General features: G+C 35.8%; 1 protein-coding gene across 3 annotated transcripts in view; it reads right to left on the reverse strand.

The window, feature by feature from the left end:
- The window catches only part of PCCA (propionyl-CoA carboxylase subunit alpha), a 370,033-nt gene that overhangs the window by 292,678 nt on the left and 52,845 nt on the right, over positions 1 to 24,510 (reverse strand). For all 3 annotated transcript variants that reach the window (XM_061170561.1, XM_061170560.1, XM_061170559.1), the window contains 2 exons: positions 23,314 to 23,427; positions 21,361 to 21,414 (listed from right to left, as the gene is read on the reverse strand). In XM_061170561.1, coding sequence (XP_061026544.1) covers positions 21,361 to 21,414; positions 23,314 to 23,427 — 168 coding nt within the window. The remainder of the gene's footprint in view (positions 1 to 21,360; positions 21,415 to 23,313; positions 23,428 to 24,510) is intronic.

Raw genomic sequence — 24,510 nt, forward strand, 5'->3', positions numbered from 1 at the left:
CCCGCCCCTAGCACACACCCCCTCCAACACCAACTGAAATTCTTCTGAAAGTACTGATACATCTCCCAATTCTGGGTTTCTCTGCCATTCTCTCAGACCTGTCCCATTCTGTAAGTCAGCTCTGCCCTTGGCTAGCTATCCTCACAGTCACAAAATGGCTGCCAGCAGCACCAAGCCCTCTCACTCACAAAAGGGTGGGCGTGGGGGGGCCCCCCCGATGTGAAGCTTGAGCACCAAAGCCTCTCTAATGAATGAGAAAGTTTCTCTCCTAGGAATCCCAAAAAAAAGCCTCGCATTCTGTTTCAGTGGTCCAAACTGGCTTAAGCCCTCACTGAGTCATCCTTGAATAATAATTGTCAGAAGAGATAACATGATTATAACTGGCTTAAACAAATCACCAGTGGTGGAAGGAATGTTAGAGAGGCAAACTGTCCACTGGAACGTGAGTATACGTGTGCACACGTGCATGCCTACCAGATACAAGCATTCACTGAAGCCTATTTGCTTGGTATAACCATCACCTGCTAGCCAGACAAAAGTTAAAGAAGCTTACCAGTAATTAACACTTGGCGAGACAGAGAGGAGACAGAATTTCGAGTGGCCACCTTAAACTAGGATACCATATGTTATTCCTTTTGTATCCACACCTTCCCCCTAACTGTTCTCAAGACTTGAAGGGTGAAATGTTACCATGTACAGTCTTACTAGAGTGTTTTTCAAGACTGAATAATCGAGACTTAGGGAAATAAACCATTCTGAGAAGAGGAATGATTCTTGGTATCAGATAAATCTCTAAGTAAGGGCAGGGTTTACTGAAAAGTAGATGATTTGCAAAGTACAAATCAGAAGATAGCTTCGTGTCCTAAGAACTGTAGGACAAAACTAAGGGGTGAAGACTTCTATAGGAAGGCCAGCATGAGACTTTTAACTTCTTCTAAGGCATTGTTTCTTATTACATGTAGTTTGCATTTTTCTACTCCTGTTATCATAACTGCTTTTAATTACATAATTCTTCAGTCTGATATGCATTCTTGTTATAGTTAATACAGAAATACATCACATTACGTCACTACATGCTTAAAATTCCCCCCAGTGGTTCCCCAAGGCTGCTGAAATTAAAATCCCAGCTTCTTACAATGGCCCTCGCTGATCTGCCCTGAGCCTATCTTTCCAGCCGCATCCTGCACCACACACCTCCTCATTCATCGTTCTCCTGCCACGCCAGCTTCCCTCTCTCTATCAACAAGACAAGCTAATCTTCGTGCCTCAGAACATCTACACCTGCTCATTCCCTCTGCCTGGGGAGGGTTCACCGCACATCCTCACGTGCTGGCTGCTGCGCCTCCTCCTCCTCCAGTTACTTCAGTTCAAACGTCACACCTTCCCCGCCCCCGAGCACCACCCACAACCCCGCCACACGCATCCCCATCGCACCCGCACACCCTGGGCCATGGCCCTTCTACAGATGACCGCCTCTGGGTCAGACACTAATCCCCGATCCAATCAGTTGTCAACAGAGTGATAGGCTCACGTGATAAAGAAAGCTTGGTAATTTAAACAGCAACTACAAGCAATGAGGCGAAGTGAAGCAAGAATGTAAGGAAAAAGTCAAGTATTAGTGACCAAACTGAGCTGAAAACACAGAAAGATTAACAAGTCAAGCCTACCATGATCTCAGTTTCCTAAAAGATTGTGAGAGTATTTAGGGGCAAAAAAGTAAATTATTACCCCAATTCAAGTACTAGCCATAGGCTTTAGTCTTCTTTCCAGTAAAATACACGTATCAACTATTTCCCTCATTCCTTAATGAGAGCGCAAGCATGAAAGGATGACACAGAAGTCACTTTGAGCACCTCTAGAGAATGCATACCTGAGGTAATATTATTCATCAGTATATAAATCACATTTACTAATAATATCAAAGTTATTTACAGAAGCAATAATTGCTTTAGGATAATTCAAGGTACAAATATTTATCTTTATTATTGTTCTGTAAAATTCAAGATAAAAAAAGATCATACAAACCAAAATTTAAGTTAACAGTGAAAAAAATATGGTTAAATGTTGTGTCTAAATTATTTTTTTTAAAAGAAACAGGCATTAAAACAGGATTCAAAGAAAGGAAGATATCATAGAAAACAGTAATTCTGTATCTCAAAAGAAAAACACCTTAGCATTTGCCCAGAAGACACTGCCTGAACCTCCCATCCATCCTTCTAAATTTGGGAAGGATTTCTTAAGAAATCCTGTGTCAGCAATCAAAGCCAGTGCTGTAACCCAACTATAGCAATCCACTTTCAAAATTCTTAAAAAACCCATTTGGGGTTTGTCGGTAGGAGGTAAATTAAAGCCTTATGTATTGAGAAGCAAATAATTTGAAAAATGTACAGGGGCAATGAACCCTGAAGTTATCAGGCATCGAAATGACTATAAAAGTGTTTTGTATAGTTTAGCAAGAAGATCTAAATTTTCTATTTTTCATCTATTTTCTAAAAATGTATAAGAACTGTTAAACTTGGCCCTTGGGCTTAAAATGCTACTTATCAACTGTTAATTTACCTAAGCATCTTTTCTAGTTTTTAAGTTGAAATAAAATCTATACGACATCCAAGTAACTGAACAGGACAGATTTTTCTGAATCAAATTAAACAATGCAATGATTTTCTGGTAGCAAAAATACATTACTACATAAAACATTATCAGGTATTCTTAAGTGGACAATAAAAAAGAAACCTGAATTAAACTGAAGTCTAGTAATATTAAGGAACTAATCTCAGAAATGTTGCTACAAGTCCTAACCACTTTCAAAACAGAATTCTACCTCCAATATTCAGATCTATTCAAATAGGAAAAGGAAAAAATCCACTTCATATTAACAATTAGGCAAAAAAAAAAAAAAACCGTCTTCGTAGTTGAATTTTTAAAGACACTTTCTATAAAGAGACTACTTAGTACCATGCTGAAATTTTCAGTAACTAGAAATTTTAAATGTAGTCAGTCAGTATGATGGGAATATTTTCTTTGGTCTCTTTCAGGTCTGAGAATGTTTGAAGTCTTGAGTTATTTTTACATGCTCTTCTTGAAGGAACTGATTTCTCTACCCTTAAGTTTTATATCTTAAAATGTTTGAGAAATGGTAAAAACAGAAATAATCAATTTTCTTTTTCAAAAAGAGGGTCTATGCAAGGTTACCTTTGTCAAGAGTATGTATAAGAGAATACCATCTTAAAGCTCATTTTTAGATTTTTTTTCCATTGTTTTACTATAAAGAATTTAACAAAGAAGTTTACTAGATAAATAACAGACTTGAGAAACAGAAGAATTCTACAATGCCTTACCCGACCCCAAGTCTACTAGCCCAAGCATCACTAAAACTAGTTAAATGCTAATTATACAAGAGGCAATTTGCCAGTAATTGAAAAAAGCCTATGAAATTAACAAATGAATACTACCTGACACAAGAAAGCTGGCAATGGTTATAGAGGCTTTTTTGCCTTCTAAAACCAGAATCAGAACTCAAGACGATTAATCAACATTTTAACACTTCCCATCTGTAAGCTCAAGGCAGTGCTTACTGTCACTTGACAAGTTGCTTAGCATTGCAAAATTTGATAATTCATGTCTTACTGAATTTTTACTGACTTGGAAGAAAATAAAACACCAATTAAAAGCAGATGTCACCTTTAATTCTAACTGGCTGACAAAGTTCTAATTTTTTTACCCAGTGCAGAGACAGAACGCCTGTAGATGACAGTTTGGACAGTTAAATATTTAAAGTCACTGATATCCCCCCACAAATTTGCAAGTGATTTTCCAGAACTTAATCCCATGGGGCTTTTTTATCTGGCAAACATCCAAAAGGAATAGTTTCAAGTAGACATCTAGAAGGTAAATTTATTGTTACATTTTTGCAAAGGCTACAAATACTGATCAGAACATTACTAAGCTAATATCCTCAAGATTCCCAGCTTTATCTTCATAAACATAAAAAATTTTCCAAAAACCACATTGCTCCATGTTGCTCCTCTATTAAAATCTAGCTTAAAAAAATCACAGAAAACGAAAAACTAATAAAAAGATTTAATAAACTGTGCTTAACATACATTCATGTTTAAATGATCCAAGGGCTAAATCATATCCAACTGAACTCACCATAACATAATAACAATCTGATTTGAGTATTGATATTTTTCAATGTCTTTCAATACTGTATTGTTAGTCATAAATTCACTCACTTTTGCTTCTACTGAATTCTGAACAAAACTTCTTAAATTCAATGTTTTGAAAAACACCACAAAAATAAATAAGTAGACAGACAGATGACCATACTAACACCCAACTGACAACATTAATATCTACTTTCTTGCAATAAACCCAAATTTCCATATATATGTAAATAAACTTAAAATGTATAAAGAATTACAACATTATTAACCTTCTAAAGATAGCTAGGCTAGTGTTTCCTAATGCTACTGTTTCCATGCATAAAGTAACTTAGAATAAAATCCTGAGGTCTAAAAATGCTTCATTATAATACAATAGGTTTTTCTACAAGAAGAAAACTTCTGGATTTTCCCAAACATCCCAATTTCAAAGACACTATAATAAGAGTCCTGGCCCAATGTCCAGCAACACTGACCACAGCCTCCACGGATTACCCCTGAATGATCTAAGCGAGCTTTCAAAAGCCAGAACAAGCTGCTACCAATCAGGCAAAGAGGGAAAATGAATCCCAGAAGGAATCACCACAGAGATCCCAGTCATAATAACAGGGTCCCTAGGAGCTGTAAAGGCCTAGCAAGGCTTTGCTTGCGTCTACTCTTTACATAACAATCAGACTTGGCTTAGCAGTCAGAAGGGGTAAAGGAACCAGGTTGATCCTCTATTGTTCACTTCCTAGGTCTAACGGAGTATTTGCACTTTAACAGAAAGTCTGTCATGAAAGAAGAATTTGAGGAAGATGAAATGGAAAGGTAGTCACAAAAAGGGGATTTAAGGGAGTGGCCTACCTGTGACAACTTTTGTAGACCTAATCTTTGCATTTCCATCCTGCTTCATGCATTGCTAATCAGAGATCCACTGGAAGCTTCAGAACCAACTGAAAGGCCTGGCAGGGTATTTGGCTTTCCATTCTTCTACTCTGTTTATTCCCAATATATATTCATCACGCTTAGAAACAACTCTTGAACAAGGGCAGCCACTCAGCAATGAAATGTAAATTACTGACATGTGCTGAAACCAGGACTTGCCACCACTAATGAGCACATTAAAGGAAAAATGCTCACTAGATGACTGCAACCTTTTTACTGAACCCTGTGTGCATGGAAAGCCACAATTCAACATCAATTAAAAGAGCTAGCTGCAAAACAGTAACAGAGCAGCCCTGTCACCACTTTTAATACCTCAGAGACCAAAAAGCTAAGACAAACATGAAATTTTTACACTTCATCGACTAAAAATGTTGTGCAAAACATTATCATAAATGTGGTCCACTGCGGTTAAGATTTGTGAATCATTATTTCAAACAGTTTCTTAAGAGTGAAGAAAATAAGATCTCTGGTGGTTTAAAAAAATCAACAAGGTATTAATCTATTGCTTTATTCATTAATGCAGTCAACAAATTCTAAACTTAGTGATCTAAAACTCACCAGAGACTTGGCAAGACTAAAAATTATATAAAGCTTGTCAAGAAAAAAATTATAAACCATAAACTAATGATTTAGATCTCAAAATACACAAAATATTTGGTTTATATGAGCAGGGGCTCATATATATAGAGGCAAAGACTATTATTCATCATAATCTAATCTGTAATTTAAAATGGAAAATTCTGAAATAAAATGTGAACAGACATCTAGTAGCTATTATTAACTTTTAAAATATAATTTTCAGTTAAAATAAATTTTTAATTTTTAATCAAAATTTCAAAGTAAATGTGGCAATAGAATGAATGAATAAAGGTATCATTAGTTAATTTACTATTAAGTTATCTTGTGACAAATATTTTTCCAAAGAATACTATAATACAAGTCAGCACTCGTAGTATTAACATGTTTGAATACAATTTTATCTTTCTTTGATGACCTAAAAAGCATAGCAGATTCTTAAATGCCCTAAAAAATTAATAACAACAAATACTGTACAACAATGTTAAAAATCTGGTTATTTTCTCTTTGTGGTCTCTGGCTAAATTTAAGTTTTCTATATAATGCTGTGCAGTTAAACTCCAGCTTTTTAGAACCCTCAGGGCTTGAAAACACAACAGGCTTTAATCAAAAGAACTGATAACCTACTAGTATGTGATTAGGAAAATCATTTTATTTCTGATTCAGTTTCTTCATCTAAAATTTAGAGATAATGATACTGCAGAATATACACAGATGGGGGAGCACATGTGAAACCACTTTTCATACTATTTGACAATCCCCTAAACAAGAGATTCATTAGTTCACTAGGAACCCAAGGCCTCATCCCTCCCCTATCAGAAACCCATTTAACAAAGTCTTCTCTCTTATTCAGAAGTATACTTGCCTATCCATCAGGAATCCAGGAGCTTTGACTTTCTTTTTCCTTGAAGAAAATGTACACTTGTCCAGGTGATTTCCTCAGAGGATATAAGTATGTGTCTACCTTCTACAGGAGATATACTTCGGCATTACTGGTTACTTTCTGACACCTCAGAAGGATTATTTTATCTTCTGTCTCTATTCCTTATTTGATATCGTTTAGTATCTGTAGTTCCTCATCCCCACTGCTGTTTTTAACCTCTACCAAATTCTGTTATTGCTACCAAGACCCATACATGCCACTCACTAGAACTGTACTGGTCAAGGCATCAGAAAAGGGAGGCCTCTAACACGTGTGTCCCTGGTGGCTGAAGCAGCTGCCACATGCTGACTCACCCAGGACAGCCACACCTCAGACTCCATGCAGACTACCGCCGCTGCTCTCCACTGTTCTCTTCTTTTTTCCTATGTGCTTTTCTTCTTATTTCAACTGCTTCTTTTCCTCACTTCCAGCTTTTAGGGGGAAAAGCTTAACTTTTGCAGACAACTCTTTATACAATCCCTATATCAAGAGGTCTAACAAATTATAATTATAAAATTATATAGTTATAGTCTGCTGGGAAAAAATAATGATGGGTGAGAAAAAAAAAAAGTTGAAAACTTCTTAAGGTTTTATTTTGTTTTGCTCTACAACGCATTGTACGATCTCTTCTTCAGAGGCAGTACAGCCCTAACCCTAAAGTACAGCCCTAAAATAGGAGTACAAGCGATGCCTGGGTTCAAATCCTTGCCCAGGCACTAAGAGCTGTGTGAGCAACTTGCTTAAACCCAACTTCCTTTTGCTTCTTACACCTATAAAGTAAAGACAGTACTATCCACTTGTAGGGCTATTATGAAAAGCAAATGAGTTAGGTACATGTACAGTGCTTGGAACAGTGCCTGGCACACAGTAAATACTCAAAAAAGTTAACAATTTGCTGAAGGTAGAAATCTCATCAATTTATATCATGGTCACAATCAACCTTGCTGCTTGTACTCTTATCTAAACTCACATTTCCTGTTTGTCTTTCTCTACTATTCACTTTTAAAATTGCTTTTGCTTTTAAATGGTGTGATAAAGAATGATAATAGCAGGAATGATGATAAAAATCACAGAGAGTCTTTATACACTATACTAATAAGTACAGGCACAAATTAAAACTCCAAAGCATAATGACGGCAAAACAAATTTACCATTATATATATACGGAAGACATCAGACTTCCCTGGCGGTCCAGTGGTTAAAACTCCACGCCTCCACTGCAGGAGCCGCAGGTTTGATCCCTGGTTGGGCAACCAAGATCCCGCATGCCACACAGCACAGACAATCAATCAATCAAGACAGAGCCACATTATACTAAAAGTCATATACAGAAATCCAATATATGATTTTCTTTCACGCAAAAGGAATTAACAGGAAATAATAGATCCTAACAAATACTTGTTAATTTTTTTAAGCAATAAAAATATATTTCAAATTAGCTTGGTGTGAACAGCAAAGAGGTTAAGCCTCTTTCTAAAAGTCTGTCTCATTTGTTTGGAAATGTATGTAAGCGATTCCATTAAAACTGAAGAATTGGGACTTCACTCGTGGCGCAGTGGTTAAGAATCCGCCTGCCCATGCAGGGGACATGGGTTCGATCCCTGGTCCGGGAAGATCCCACATACCGCAGAGCAACTAAGCCTGTGCACCACAACTACTGAGCCTGTGCTCTAGAGACCACGAGCCAAACTACTGAGCCCACGCACCACAACTACTGAAGACTGCGTACACTACAGCCCATGTGCCGCAACTACTGAAGCCCGCGTGCTCTAGGGCCCACGTGCTGCAACTACTGAAGCCCGTGCACCTAGAGCCCATGCTCCGCAACAAGAGAAGCCACTGCAATGAGAAGACCGTGCACCGCAACGAAGAGTAGGCCCGCTCACCACAACTAGAGAAAGCCTGCATGCAGCAATGAAGATCCAATGCAGCCAAAAATAAAAATAAAGTGGTTAATTGAAAAAAAACAAAAACTGAAGAATTATTAATGACTGGTAAAATGGTAAACAACAGGAATTCAGAAATGAGTTAGGTAAAGGTCCTTGACTGACATCTAACTAATTATAAAGCCAGAAAACGATGTGGTAGTGGGTTGGGAAGGGCAGTCAGAGAAGTCTTGCTCTTTCTTCCTAGAATGCTCTTCTCCCATGAAGTCCCAGTTTACAGGTCACCTTCTCAGAGAGGTTTTTTTGGTACCACTTTATCTAAAGAGGCCACCCATTCACCTTCTGGCACAGTGTTTCTCAAACTTTTTGAGACCAGAATCTCTTTACAGTTTTAAAAAAACTGATGATCTCAGAGAGCTTTTGCTTATGTGTGTTATATCTATCAATATTTACCACATTAAAATGAAGAAAATGTTTAAATATTTATTATTTTTAAAAGAATAAACCCATTTAAATTTAACAATTAGAATTAACAAATAAATGAGTAAGAGTGGAAATGTTTTATATTTTTTGCAAATCTCTACCATCCGGCTTAATAGAACACAGCTGGATTCTCCTATCTGGTTCTGCATTCAATCTGTTGTGATAACATACATCATGTAGCCGCTGAAAAACTCTACTGCACAATCGTGAGAGAATGAGGGGGAAACTATTTTGAAAACAGTTTTTACTTGGCAGAGTCTGTGAAAGAGTCTCAGGGATCCCCACATGCCAATACTCTATTGCATCATCCACTTGTGTTTTCTTTATAGCACTCATCATGACCTGAGTCTGTTGGCTAATTCATTTACTATATGCCTCCCTGTACTAGAAAATAACCCCATGAAAACTCAGATTTTTCTCGTGTTCACCCTGAATATATGTAGTATCTAGAACAGTGATCGGTACCTTGGCACTCATGCCAGAAAGTATGAGGTAAACCTCCTATGTAAATGAAATGGTCTCTCGTCCATGTTAGTAATCCATCCAAAAATAATCCACATAGATTCTTAACCTTGCTAGGTAAACTCACTTGAGTTCACCTGTTTGGTTCCTTGCAATTAGAAATCATATATGCCATCAGTTGAAGCGGCTCATCCTACTGTACTACATCATTTTTCCAAACTGTGCCAAGTGTTAATGGATATTCTGTGAAGGCAGGGAATTAACGGTCTAATGAAGTAACATGACAAAGTGAGGACTTCTCAAATTTTTCTTCTATTGTAAACAAAACACAATGAATCAAAATGTGATTATTTCTTTGGGCAGTTAATCTGTCTTGGAGATAATTTTGTCTACTTTAATCCAAACACACATCATAAGAATAGAGCATGGTAAGAGCTCTTTGAGAAATGCAGTTCTATGTAATAGTCTTCGCAGAAGTAGCCTACCATCATAAGACATAAAGCATAAATACTTTAATGGGATACCGAGAATAATAAAAGTTACTTTTTATTGCTCTAGATTAAGCCCTTTTAACAAGTGGATTTTTCTTTTTTGTAACCGATATTACACAGGAGGGAGTTTCTTATGTATCTCCCCTCTGGTCTAATAACCAGTTTATACACATGAGAAGGATACTTCTCATGACTCTGTGATGGCCATGCTTGCGCCAACATGAGATAAACCAAAACGAGCTGGAAAAACTTAATGTTTTTAGATACCATACTTTGACTTTAATTTGGTGTCTACTCTATTAATCTTAAAGGATAAAGACAAAACATTGTTCTATTTCTTCTGCTCATGAAAATATCAAGTATAATTAATGAAGAAGACTAAAAGCAGACATTTTGGTAACAAAGGAACATTCCAAAGACAAAGGCTGAAATCCCCTCATACTGGATGTGAAGAAGAGCTTTAATGTCTCCCGCGTTTAATATGTTCTCCAAGACAATCAAGTTAACACTGAACCCATTATATACTGTATGATATTCCAGCCTCTCGGAACAATATAAGATTAAAAAACAAAAAACAAAAAACTATTTCTTCTGAGCTTAATGTATTTCCTTTCATGGATTTCTTTTAATGAAAAGCTTCAAACATAAGCAAAAGTAGACAGACGGTATAATAAATTCCCAGTTATTCATCACCCAGATTCAATTATTTTAAAACTGATATTAAATTTGTATTTCAGCAATACTGTAACCAAATTAGCCTTCTAAATATCATGCCATTGTACAATTAATAATATCAAACACTGAGCTAATACGTGATACCCTAGTTAAATATACTGACATTTTATATATAACATATAAATATATAACTCATTCTGTCTATACACTCAATATATTTTATATAAATTGTGGCGTTCTAATCAACAGCAGCATCTATCATTTATCATCAAAACATTTCCTTATAAAGTATAACAGTTAAGAAATGTAACATAATTTTTATCTAATGATATGTTCTCTTAACAACTGTATTCCACAACCAACTACTACGTGAAAGACTGAATAAAAAGCTAAGAAAATGCACACATCAGCAAATACGCCCTAAGAACGTTGGGAAGTACACACATACACAAGAAAGGAATACTCTCTGCTATTGCAAATTAGCATATCACACATTGTATTCAATATGGTACCTCAGAAACTTTGTAACAATATCTTTAAATAAGGTCCAGTCCAAAAACAAAGCCCCAGAAATGATCTCATTATTTCTGCCTCTTTGCCCATTTTAGATACCATGCACTTAAAAGCATAATTTTAGAATGTATCTGGGGCAGTAAGAATCATTAAATATATGTAACCGTGATAATATCACTTCATTTAATCCAACAAAATCCTCAATCTATTACCTTTATTAGAACAACAACAAAAATCTTTCCTACTAAATTCGAAGCATAAATGGATAAAAATAAATAAATGGATAAAAATAAATTTTAAGAGATTACAAAGTTATTATAACTTAAAAATAGCATTACAACATTAAAACACAGAGAGGTTACTCAAAGTGCCCCTCCTACATTTATTTCCAGAATTCCAAATTTTAATTCAGCAACTTCTCTCATCTAATGAAGAGTTAACTAGCATGTACTGAAAGGCTGCTGAGTGATACAGAAGAATTTGAAAGTATAATTTCCACCTCCTACTCGTGTACAAGTTGGGTGACAATCAACAGATAAACAAGATGTGGTATATCCATACAGCAGACTATTATTCAGCCTTAAAAAGGAAGGAAATTCTGACACATGCTACAACATGGATGGAGTTTGAGGACATCATGCTACGTGAAATAAGCCAGTCACAAAATTACAAATATTGTATGATTCTACTTATGAGTTACCCAGAGTAGTTAAATTCAGAGACAAAGTATAACAGACATTACCAGGAGGTGGGGGTAGAGGAAACAGAATGTTACTATTTAATGGGTACAGAGTTTCATTTCTGGATGATGAAAGAATTCTGGAGATGAATAGTAGTGACAGTTATACATTGTATCAATAAATGTACTTAATGCCACTAAATTGTACACTTAAAAATGGATAAAAAGGTAAATTTTATGTTATGATTTACCACATTTAAACATAATAAAAAATAAACTTAAAAATAAATTCTTCTACGTAACCTAAAAATGGACCAAAATAAAAAACAATATTAATTTCAACTGAATGATATTTGGGTCATTAATGAAGGAAATATCTTAACTCATTTCAAACATGTTTAAAGGAAAACTTATGACTTTTTCCATGGAATTTATAATATATGCAGATGAAATACGTATGACAACTCTTAACACAAAGGATGGAGATAGAGAGAGAGGGAAAGTGGGCTACGTGACTGCAAAATTTCTACATTGAACATAAAATGGTATAATACTAAATTCAAGTAGACCATACAAAGTTAAGGATGTATATTGTAATCCCTAGGAAAACCACTAAAAACTGTAAAAGACAGATCCAGTAGATACATTTAAATGGAATTCCAACAATTAAAATAATCCAAAGAAGATAGTAAAGGAAAGCAGAAGGAAAAAAGAGGAGACAACCTGAAAACAAACAAAAAAAGGGTAGACATAAGTCCAGTCACATCAGTAATTTATTAAATGGTAATAGATTCTACAGAAATTGCACACTGGTGACAGTTACATAACCTGAATAAACAAAAAAAAGTCAGACTTTTACATTATAAAAGGGTGTTATGATGTAAACTGTATCTCAGAAAAAGCTGTTATTAAAGAAAATAAACTAAGGCAACCCAAAAAGCTTAAAAGACCAAACACCACAATTAAAAAATACAGATTATCAGAATGATTAAAAAAGCACGACCCTCCAAAAATGGACAGAAGACCTAAATAGACACTTCTCCAAAGAAGATACACAGATTGCCAACAAACACATGAAAGGATGCTCAACATCACTAATCATTAGAGAAATGCAAATCAAAACTACAATGAGGTATCACCTCACACCAGTCAGAATGGACATCATCAAAAAATCTACTAACAATAAATGCTGGAGACGGTGTGGAGAAAAGGGAACCCTCTTGCACTGTTGGTGGGAATGTAAATTGATCCAGCCACTATGGAGAACAGTATGGAGGTTCCTTAAAAAACTAAAAATAGAACTACCATATGATCCAGCAATCCCACTACTGGGCACATACCCTGAGAAAACCATAATTCAAAAAGAGTCATGTGGGCTTCCCTGGTGGCGCAGTGGTTGAGAATCTGCCTGCCAATGCAGGGGACACGGGTTCGAGCCCTGGTCTGGGAAGATCCCACATGCCGCGGAGCAGCTGGGCCCGTGAGCCACAATTACTGAGCCTGCGCGTCTGGAGCCTGTGCTCTGCAACACGAGAGGCCGCGATAGTGAGAGGCCCGCGCACCGTGATTAAGAGTGGCCCCCACTTGCCGCAACTAGAGAAAGCCCTCGCACAGAAACGAAGACCCAACACAGCCATAAAAACAAAGGAATTCCTTTAAAAAAAAAAAAAAAAGAAAAAAGTTTAAAAAAAAAAAGAGTCATGTACCACAATGTTCATTGCAGCTCTATTTACAATAGCCAGGACATGGAAGCAACCTAAGTGTCCATCGACAGATGAATGGATAAAGAAGATGTGGCACATATATACAATGGAATATTACTCAGCCATAAAAAGAAACAAAATTGAGTTATTTGTAGTGAGGTGGATGGACCTAGGGTCTGTCATACAGAGTGAAGTCAGAAAGAGAAAAACAAATACCATATGCTAACACATATGTATGGAACCTAGAAAAACAAAAAAAAAGGTTCTGAAGAACATAGGGGCAGGACAGGAATAAAGACACAGACGTAGAGAATGGACTTGAGGACACGGGGAGGGGGAAGGGTAAGCTGGGACGAAGTGAGAGAGTGGCATGGACATATATACACTACCAAATGTAAAATAGCTAGCTAGTGGGAAGCAGCGGCATAGCACAGGGAGATCAGCTCGGTGCTTTATGCCACCTAGAGGGGTAGGATAGGGAGGGTGGGAGGGAGACGCAAGAGGTAGGAGATATGGGGATATATGTATATGTATAGCTGATTCACTTTGATATAAAGCAGAAACTAACACACCACTGTAAAACAATTATACTCTAATAAAGATGTTAAAAAAAAAAAAAAAAGCATGACCTGACTACATGCTGGCTACAGGAGACATGTTCTCAATATAAAGAGTCAGATGGAGAAAAACAAATCCTGCCAACAGTAAGCGTAAGACACTTCAGAGTCTTCAGAGTCAAACATTAAGCAACTTGTCCAAGATCACAGGGATATGAAGTGGCAGAGCAAGAATTTTAACTCTGACTCCAGACTGTGCTAATAATTGCAGGGGAGAGAAAGGAGAGGTAGAAGGAAAGCTCGAGTATAAAATTCAAACTATTTTAACCTCAAGCAAAGGGCAGAAAATCCCAGCCTCATCAAATCCCAGATTCTTAACCTTCCTATTGAAATCACCCGCCAAACCCCACAACTCTAAATGTATTTGCCTTATCTACATCCTTAAAGACTCCCTAAAAATAGATTTTTCTTTTTCAGGTATCCACTTTAGAGCATTTCTACTCAGCATCATCTTCAAATTCTTCAACAAACAGTCTAGAAGCTGAACTCTAATCCAACATGTTCTCAGACATCTCAAAGGACATTCTGTTATGATAAGGGTTTTATGAAGCTTGTTTCATAGATATTCATTAAGCCTTTTGAACATGACATATTTAAAGTCATAATTTAAAACATATTACAAAATTGCTGTCAAAAGGATAGTCACCAAATTTCTCCTCTAAATTCAGGAAGACATTATTAATTCAACATAAGAATATCCCAGAGAGGAAAAAGGCATCAGTGACTCTTCTGTAGCTCTACCAGCTCACCCAAGTATTGTACTTTACCTATAAAGTCAGCAAAACCAAGTGAAGACAGTTACTTTCACTGGCATCCAAGATCACAAGACCAAAAAAATCAAAAGAAATATTCTGTTTTTAGACCTTAACAATAGTACACCAATGAGGGGGAAAAAGGGAGCAGAAAGAGAACAACTTCCACCAACAGTAAAAAAAAAAAAAAAATAGGTGCCAGCCAAAGCTATCAATTAAAAACGAAACAAAACAAAACACTAACAATCCAGTCTAGTTCCAATTCATCTTAGAAGTAGTTTGGAACATTTACTGAGCATGGGATTTATAGTCAAAGACTTTTGTAAGAAACTATACTCTCATTTTCCAGCTGTGTGACATTGGGCAAGGCATTTATTCTGAGATTGTTCTCTCTTCTATAAATCATAATACACCACAGATTGTCATAAAGATTAAATAAGAATGTTGCAAGTGTATCTGCAGGTAGGTGTTCCACACCTATTTTTAAGAGCCTGGGAAAGGGAAGAAAAGTTCTGTGCCACTTCTTTTCTTATGAACAAACAAAATCCTACTTCAGCAAATAAGAGTACCCTGCACAACAAATCTATAGCAAATTCTAGCAGGCAAACACACACGCATGCGTGTACTCCAGAAGAATATAAATTTGGTAGCAGTGGTAGTCTCTAGGAATTTAAACTGGGGGCTGGGGTCAGAGGTTCACAGATGGAAGAAACCTTATTTTTCAATGTATACATGTGACTTAAGTTTCTTAAGATTTTACATTCTCAATTTTTTTTCACTTTAACGTAATAAAATCAAAGACCTGTGTCCAAAATGGAAATTCTAATAATGTTAATGGTAAGAATATCTATGTAGTTAAAACTAGATGTCTACAAAATACAGTGTAGTATTAACCTTTCTTAAGCCACGACATATATGTCACACACAAAACATACTTCCAGGAGCTACCCAGATCACAGCCTATGTAGATAAAATAAGAGTTATAAACAACTTTGGGCTCGCAAGACCTACGCCTCTTTTTTTTTTTCCTTACTCAAAAAAAATTTTTTTTTTGCAAATATGAGTGACTAGGGTATCATATTGATTGTTTTAAATTCACTCTAAACTATTTTAAGAACAAAAATATTGTTAAATAAAATCATTAGCAAACTTGCTAACTTCATAATTTTAGTATCAGTTGCCAAGTACTTAAAGCACATTTCACAACTCTAACACACCATGGATTACAACCTCACAACAGAAGACCAATGACCTAGCAAAAGGCTTTCTTCAGATTTCTATCTACACAACCTGATCATGTGCTGCCTCTGTTATTATAAAGTGCGGGAACAGATTTCTATGGCCTTTGGCTAAGTTCCCTACAGTTATTTGGTTTTCACTGTTTGGTTTCTCACTCTTTCCAACTAAGCAAACCAGGGTACAGTATTTTTTTTAAGTGCTCTGTACTTATGGTCAGCCAACCTAGGTCAAGTCCTGATTCTATTACTTACCAATACAGTGTGATTGTTGGCAAGTCACTGCACCTGAGTCTCAGTTTTCTTTTTGTTAAATGGTTGCATGAATTAAATGAAATCATATATGTCAAAGTATTTTGTAAACTACATTATCATACGTGTGTATATAGGAATATAATATTATTAGATTATTAATCTCAACAGGAAAAAAAAAAAATCTAAACTCACAAAATACACATGAAAACTATCAGACTAATTTCCCCAAAATGCTAATTTTAACTATCTCATTCACAAAAAAAAAACACAACTCTTCAGTAGCTCTCCCCATCTACTAAAGTAATAATTATTAACTAACACCTGTAATGATAAGGTGATTTGCCTGGCAATGCCAGACTCTGTGCTAAGTTCTTTATACATGTTGTTTCTAACTTTCACAACAACCCTACAGGGTAGGTGTCATTCTCTTCATTTTAAAGATGAAAAATCTTGAGCTATTTCCCAATTTCGCTATTACAAACAACCTTACAATGAACATTTTTAAAGTACATCTTTGTAGGTGAAATTCTTAAGAGTGGAGCTGTTGAGTCAAAGAATATATACATTTTAAATTTTGGTAATACCAGCAAATTTCTGGAACAAAAAAAAAAAGAAAAAAGGGGGCTGAAATAATTTACACTCCCAAGAACAAGACACTTCCTGTACACTTGTCTACACTGGATGTTACAGCTATTTTTTAAAAGTTTGGTTAATCCAATGGATAAAAAAAATCTCATTATTGTTTTTGAAGTAGTTACATTCCTTACCTTGCTAAAAAGTCTCCAACAAAAGGAGATAAAAAATACAATCATCAAACCTCAACTACTTCCCACAGTTCCCTTCTCCACCCTCAATGCTGAGCATTCTGGATAGAACACACTATCTGTATGCATATATACACATATCTTCTAAATACATGGATAAGACCCATACATGAAACACAAATTATTAAATCTAACAAATTTCTCATAAAGGTAACTACTGTAATTTATAATGCTGTGCTGCATTAAAATATGATATGATAACATGAAAAAACATACACATAAGAACCAGAAAGATAACTAAAAACACTATGAAATCTCTTTAAATCTCATTTAATCTTTAAACCACTTTTTCCAGGGGCAGATAGTTTAACTTTTCAAACCTCTTTCATAAACTCCAAAACAATTTCTTTTCTTAACCCTAACAGTCCTCACAGCCTTCCACCACTGTTTCTTTACTGCTCAGAATACAAGGAGCCCAGAGGGGAAATACAGAATGAAAAACATTTTGGAAATAAAATGTTTGCTCAGCATATTAAAATTACTGAAAATTACTATTCTTTATGAGGATTATTTGTAGCTTTGTATTTTCCATTAATTATTTAAGCAAAAACAAACAAGACATGATTTTGTTTAAATCATGTACAGTAGGGATTCTATATAATCTGATCCCATTTCGTGTAAATTAAGCGTAAAGAATAATTAGTCTTGTAAAGAAAACATATAAAGTTTAGAATGCTTTTAACATTTGGCTTATGGTACTTTCTAAAGCAAATAAATAGCACAAACTCAGAAAAAAATTCAAGAAATCATCTTACTCAAAGCTGTTAACTAAAAACAATATACCAGATGATAAGGCACAAATAGTTTTTCTATGAACAAAGTAAATATTATGCTGATCTTTGAACAGCAATTTAAAAAAAAAAAAAAAAAAACAGAACCAGAAATTAATGGGGGAAAAAACCTCCACATTTGATTACATTTCAAACATAAGTTACAGCATACATAAGTTACAGTAAAAGGAACTCCACAGTATTAAACTTAAAAAATTTCTTTTCCAGACTTCCCTGGTGGCGCAGTGGTTAAGAATCTGCCTGCCAATGCAGGGGACATGGGTTGGAACCCTGGTCCGGGAAGATCCCACAAGCCGCGGAGTAACTAAGCCCGTGCGCCACAACTACTGAGGCTGCGCTCTAGAGCCCACGAGCCACAACTACTGAAGCCCGCACGCCTAGAGCCCGTGTACCGCAACTAGAGAAAGCCCAAGCACAGCAACGAAGACCCAATGGCAGCCAAAAATAAAATAAATAAACTTTAAAATAAATTTCTTTTCCATATTCTGCTCATCTTTCTTGCCAAAAGTTGCTGCCAACATAGTAATCTATTACCACTATCTTAGAAATCAGATTCTAAGAATATTCCCAGTTTGAGACAATAACTATCAAATTTCAATGGTTCGTCATCAACCACACAAACAATGTTGATGTGCATAACAAAATCTGTATGCAATTTTATTTCACTGTGTTATTTTTATGGAACTCACCAGCTATAGCCAGATATTTCAAAAGGTGCATTTTAAATGGCACACTCCAATGGGAAAAGTTTTTAAGCTAGGAAAATTATATCCCAAATAAGAATCTTGCCATGATGCACAAAAAGAGAAGGTTAGTTATCACCAGCTACATATTTTCATGGTGAATAAAAACACATGGCAATACCACTTTCTAGTTACAAAACAGTCCCTTCTGTGACAGGAGGAAAGTTTTCTTGCAGGTTATTGTTCCATAATTCTTAATTTACTTAATCTTTCCATAACATTCATTGAACTCACTATGTAGAAATCATTAGGATATAAAACAAAAGGGAAACAAAGAATGAGACGACCAAGTCTCTTACCTTAAGAGAAGATTAAAATACAGAAACAATTTTTACATAATATAGAAGGTGGTATGCCAGATAAGAAAAAAAAAAATTTTTTTAATGCTCTAGAAGACAGAGAAAAGAGATTACTTCTCACCAGAAGAACATGGAAAACTATCCTGGTAGGGGTAACATGAACTGTGCTTTTAAGAATAGACAGTAGTAAGAAATGTGGGACCAAGGGACAGGTGTGACCACTGAGGAGAGCGATGGAAAAGATAGGAGAGAACCAGCCACGTTTGGGAATAGCATGCAGTCTGGTTTGCGTAAGGCATATAGCATTGATAAAGGAAAATGGAGGAGATAAAATTAGAAAAGCAAATGAGAAAGGAAGGTAGTCATACATTTTATACCCTTTTCTCTAACATGAAACCCCTGATGGCACAATCTTATCTTCATTTACGGAGAATTTGCACTCCTTCATAATATTTTTTTCCCTGAAGTCATTTGTGTACCTGACTTATTTTCCACAACATGACTATGAGCTCCTCATGAGCAGGACACACATCCAATTCATTTTTATATCCTTCTCAAATGCCTTGAACGTAGATCTCAAATAAGCCCTTTTTAATGACTGAATAAATGCATGAATAAATATACTTGCCATATAATTTCACTTCTCCCGGACTCAGATATTCATCTATACCAGGAGCCGGCAAACTTTTTCTATAAAGGGCCATACAGTGAATATTTACTTACAGGCCATTCGGTCTCTGCTATAGCTACACAACTCTGCTGTTTGAGAGCAAAGGCAGCCACAGACAACAGGTAAGTGAACAAGCAGGGCTGTGTGCCAATAAAACTTAATTTACAAAAACAGGAGGCAGCTGCATTTGGCCCATGGACCACAGTTTAGAGACTCCTCACCTATACAAACTTAAATATATTATATTGTACAAATACATTTAAAATGTATTATATTCGAATCATTTTCTTACATAATGACAGAACCTCAGCCAAAATTTCAAACTAGAAGATAACAAAAAGGGGTATAAACAGGAAAATGTGGATATACTGCACAAAACCTGGTAAATCTGGACCTTTGGATACTTACACCTAATATGCCCTCTCCAGACATGTGTTACTATTAGCCACCTGCGTGACTTTACGTCACAACTTCTTTAGGCCTTAGTTTAATCTATAGGCCTTAGTTTTTAATCTATAAAGTAAATTGGTTAAAACAGATCATTCTGAGCTAGAATTCTATGATCTTAAGAATTGTCCAGGGCTTCCCTGGTGACACAGTAGTTGAGAGTCTGCCTGCCAATGCAGGGCACACGGGTTCGAGCCCTGGTCTGGGAGGATCCCACATGCCGCGGAGCAACTAGGCCCGTGAGCCACAACTACTGAGCCTGCGCGTCTGGAGCCTGTGCTCCGCAACAGGAGAGGCCGCGACAGTGAAAGGCCCACGCACCACGATGAATAGTGGCCCCCGCTCGCCGCAACTAGGGAAAGCCCTCGCACAGAAACAAAGACCCAACACAGCCAAAAATTAATTAATTAATTAATTAATTTTTTTAAAAAAAGAATAAAGAATAAATTTAAAAAAAAAAGAATTGTCCAAATTAAATTTATGAATTTTAAGTGAAAATTTCATCTTGAAAATGGTAATTGCATTCAGAAATAATTTTGAATCCATGGAAGAACAAAATATAAGCATATCACAGAAACAAAGTATAATATATTAAAATATTAAGTTAACTTAATACCTGAGATAATTGATCTAATGAGCTTTTTGAAACATTATCAATATCATATTTTAGTACCTGAAAACTGAGGTTTCAGTACCATCTTGAATGTAGTTATAAATACACCTGGAAAATCAGTTTAATAGCAAATATAGGGTCATGCACCTAGTCAGGATGGTGATATGAGGAGGATACTCCTATCATAAAAAAAAGAAAAAATTTTCCCAAAATAGAGGCAGTAGTAAGATTTGATATTAAATGCCATAATATGCAATAAAAGGGAGAAAACAGAATCTTACTTCTGGCTTCACATTCCATGCTCATGGTAAATAATTAATGAATCACTGGACTCCCTGACGTATTTAGCTAAAAGTCTGAAATGTTTAATTTTAAAAGTCAAAGTCCACACAACATGTTATAAACTAGGTATCATTCATTAGGTGTAATGGTGATTTTACAACTTTTCCATTTTCACGCTTCAAATCAAGACTTAGATTACAGAATAAAAGTCTTTACTTTTCCCAAACTATTTTCAAAGAATCGTTGGTTCAGTGAAATGTCTGTAAGTCATCACTACCCACATTTACAAAAGCAACACCATTACAATGCTTTCTGAAATATAAGTTAAGTTTCTGGTTCCTTATAAACTTACCAAACATTTGGCAAATTCTTTATTTTCTGAAAGAAATCCATAACCTGGATGTACCTTAGAAATGAAAACAAAAAGCACTTTCAGTTTTACCAATTTGCAAAACCTTTACAGTAAGCAAGACAGAAAGAGCGTTAACGTGTTTATTGTTCAAGGGCCCTGGAGTAAGGTTACTGACTCTTAACATACTGATCAGCTCTAACGCAGTTCTCCTGAGTTCAGACCCAAACGCCACGAGATCGCCTACTGTATACTCACTTGCAGCACGCTACCTGTCTCAACCACAGTCAGGGCCGTCTCCCGTCCCACCTGCCTGTCCGCCTGCACTTGGCTATGCAGTTCAACCCAACCCTAACTCTCCCCACTTTTTCTGAGACTAACTTTGGCCACAAGTTTGGAGAATTTTCTAACAGCTTGTGGGTCAAAGAATTATGTTAAAGGAAACCTTTCACAAGATGGATGAAAAACTCTTATTTCCCCTTTCTTTACAGAACCAGGAACTGCTACTTTCCCAAACCCTGGCTACTAAGCCAATGAACATATTTTATTCCTGACAATATTAATATACTCAGCCACTACCCAATGAACAGTTTTTGTCAAACCTAACTAAAATAGAAGTTTGGTTTTACCTTTCCATCATTCTCTGAATTTATTTTTCTTCTAGTATCTACTCTTCTTTCCCTCCTCATCTCACTCAGCCAATCACAACCACTTCACGCTCTCCTCTCTCACAAGCCACGTTGCAACAATTTAAATTCTACCATCCTGTTCTAACCAAGTAACTTTTGACCAAACATAAATTCAGCCACCCTATTATCAGTCAGTATTGAATATATTTCTAGGAAAATAATTAAGTTATTATAAGTCAAATTTGACTATAAGTCAAATTTCTAAATGAGTCAATATCATAATCTAATCTAGAAGTATCTACACATTTGAGACTTTTTTAAATGCTAGACTAAGCTTTATGAACACGGTACAGAATAATTTACACTACTACATCACAGGAAAAGAGTTTCACTCCAACAGTTTCATTTCATATAAACATTCAACTAAAGATTGTATTCTGATAATCTATAGTTAAAAGGTTAAAAGAGTTTTACCTTCATTAACTCTGCTAGTAAACTGTAACATCTATAATATGGGTTCATGAATTCAGTTTTTTATTTAAACATGCATCTTACTAAAACATTTCTTTCAAAAGAAATGTGAACACTAACTGAAGCACTCCAGGCTAACTGCTGGTGTTGGCTGCTTCCATCCAATTTTAGAGATAACTCTACATAGTTTTTTTTAACATTACATGTAATTAGTTCTCTGATAAAAACATACACATACACACACACACAACAACAACAATAACAAAACACTATTCCTGATGTCAGAACCCAGTTTTTTCCTTGGATTCCACTCCAAACAGAATTGGGGGTGGGGAGAATTACTGATTTCTCCATGTAAATTATGTATATTCCATTGACACTATCAAACTAAAATAATTACCAATTGCATCATTTTTATTTCTGGAAGTATAATGAGGCATACATAATTTTTAAATGATTAAAATAGAATTTAAAACAGGGTCTTTTGGATCCTGTTTATAATACAGATTTTTTTAATACTCTTATTACACTGAAAGGGTTAATTCTCAAAATTAATTGGGATTTCTTTTTTTTTTTTTTTTTTTTTTCCCCCCTAGCGAATTTGGAAATGAACTGAAACTGCTCCCTGGTGTGAAAGCTGAATCCAGCAGCCACCTGCAGGATCAGTAACCAACACTGCCAGATGCTACAAAGCCTCTGATTTCCAGTAGCGAATTCGGCCACATTTAACTCATGTGACATGAACTGCAACAGCATTTTCAATCATTCTTTCTTATTATTTTTTTTAAATACAAACTCTAGTGCTCTGCTCACTACATATGAAACAGCTGCAGTAGACAGATTCATTCAGACTCACAGCTTGGGCCCCGGTTTTCTTAATGGCTTCCATGATGGCATCCACGTTGAGGTAGCTTTTACTGGTGGGAGCTGGGCCAACACAGACCGCCTCATCCGCCATTTTCACGTGAACCTGAAGAGACAAATCTCTGCATTAACAGATCCTCCCAGCAAAAAGAACTATCTTCATCTGCAAGTACACACAAAATTGCAAATCGGAGTGTTTCCCATATCATTTATGTAGTCAGATCTCTCTCTGAATATGTACTAAGAAATTACAATGTAACAAATAAGCTCAGGAGCTATATTAACCATGATTTCATTTATTACAAGCCTAATCCACTGTCTAACCAGATAATTTCCATAATATTCCATACCAATTTGATTAAGTAAAATCACAGCAAACAACTTTAGCCTCCTATTCAGTTCATCTATACGTAAACCTTATACCAAAAACTACTCTGTTACATGTAGCCAGGATAGCCCAATATTTTCATAACAAGCACTCATGCCCAGTTCTAAGCAAGCTCCCCAGGAAGTGGGGATAATTAGAGAAACTGAATGAAGGGATGCAGTGAGTGTCCCTGCACAGCATTAGGTCAGCACCAGGCACAAATTAAAGCCCAGGACTAAAGAGTTCAGTATCACTACACATGAGCCAGAAAATCTTGAGAATCGTTTAAATACTCTAACATTTGATCCTCACCCATTTTAACTTTTATTCCTAAAAGAACCGATATGTGCATTCAGTTCTAAACCTACTCCAAATTCAGGAATATATGCTCCATTTTTAAGACTACTTACTACACAATGTTTCAAATCTATTTTTGCTTAAGAAAGGCTAGCCATTCAATACAGAATAAATTGCTTACTTCTAAAAGAAATCTATTCTTTTAAAATGATGAAAGGGATTCATGTATTTTTGAAACGGCTTTTCCTAACAGTTTTCCAGTGTAAGTTTAAATAAATTTAAACTCCATTTAAATCTATTTTACAAGGCAGACATTAAAAACTGGAACACATTCATATACCTGGACATGTATGACCCTCCTCCAAAAAGTCTAAGGTGGAAAATACTCTTGAGTATTGCTAAGTTATATTCATCAGCTATAAAGTAGTTTTTAAAGAAGCACTTTGTTTTAAATGAGGTCTATCAAAAAAAAAAAAATCAAGTCATCTTTTAGAAAGCTGAGTTCTTCTTATCTAGTCAATAAAT

Source organism: Eubalaena glacialis, chromosome 16, assembly GCF_028564815.1.
Source record: "Eubalaena glacialis isolate mEubGla1 chromosome 16, mEubGla1.1.hap2.+ XY, whole genome shotgun sequence".
NCBI classification, from domain to species: Eukaryota; Metazoa; Chordata; class Mammalia; order Artiodactyla; family Balaenidae; genus Eubalaena; species Eubalaena glacialis.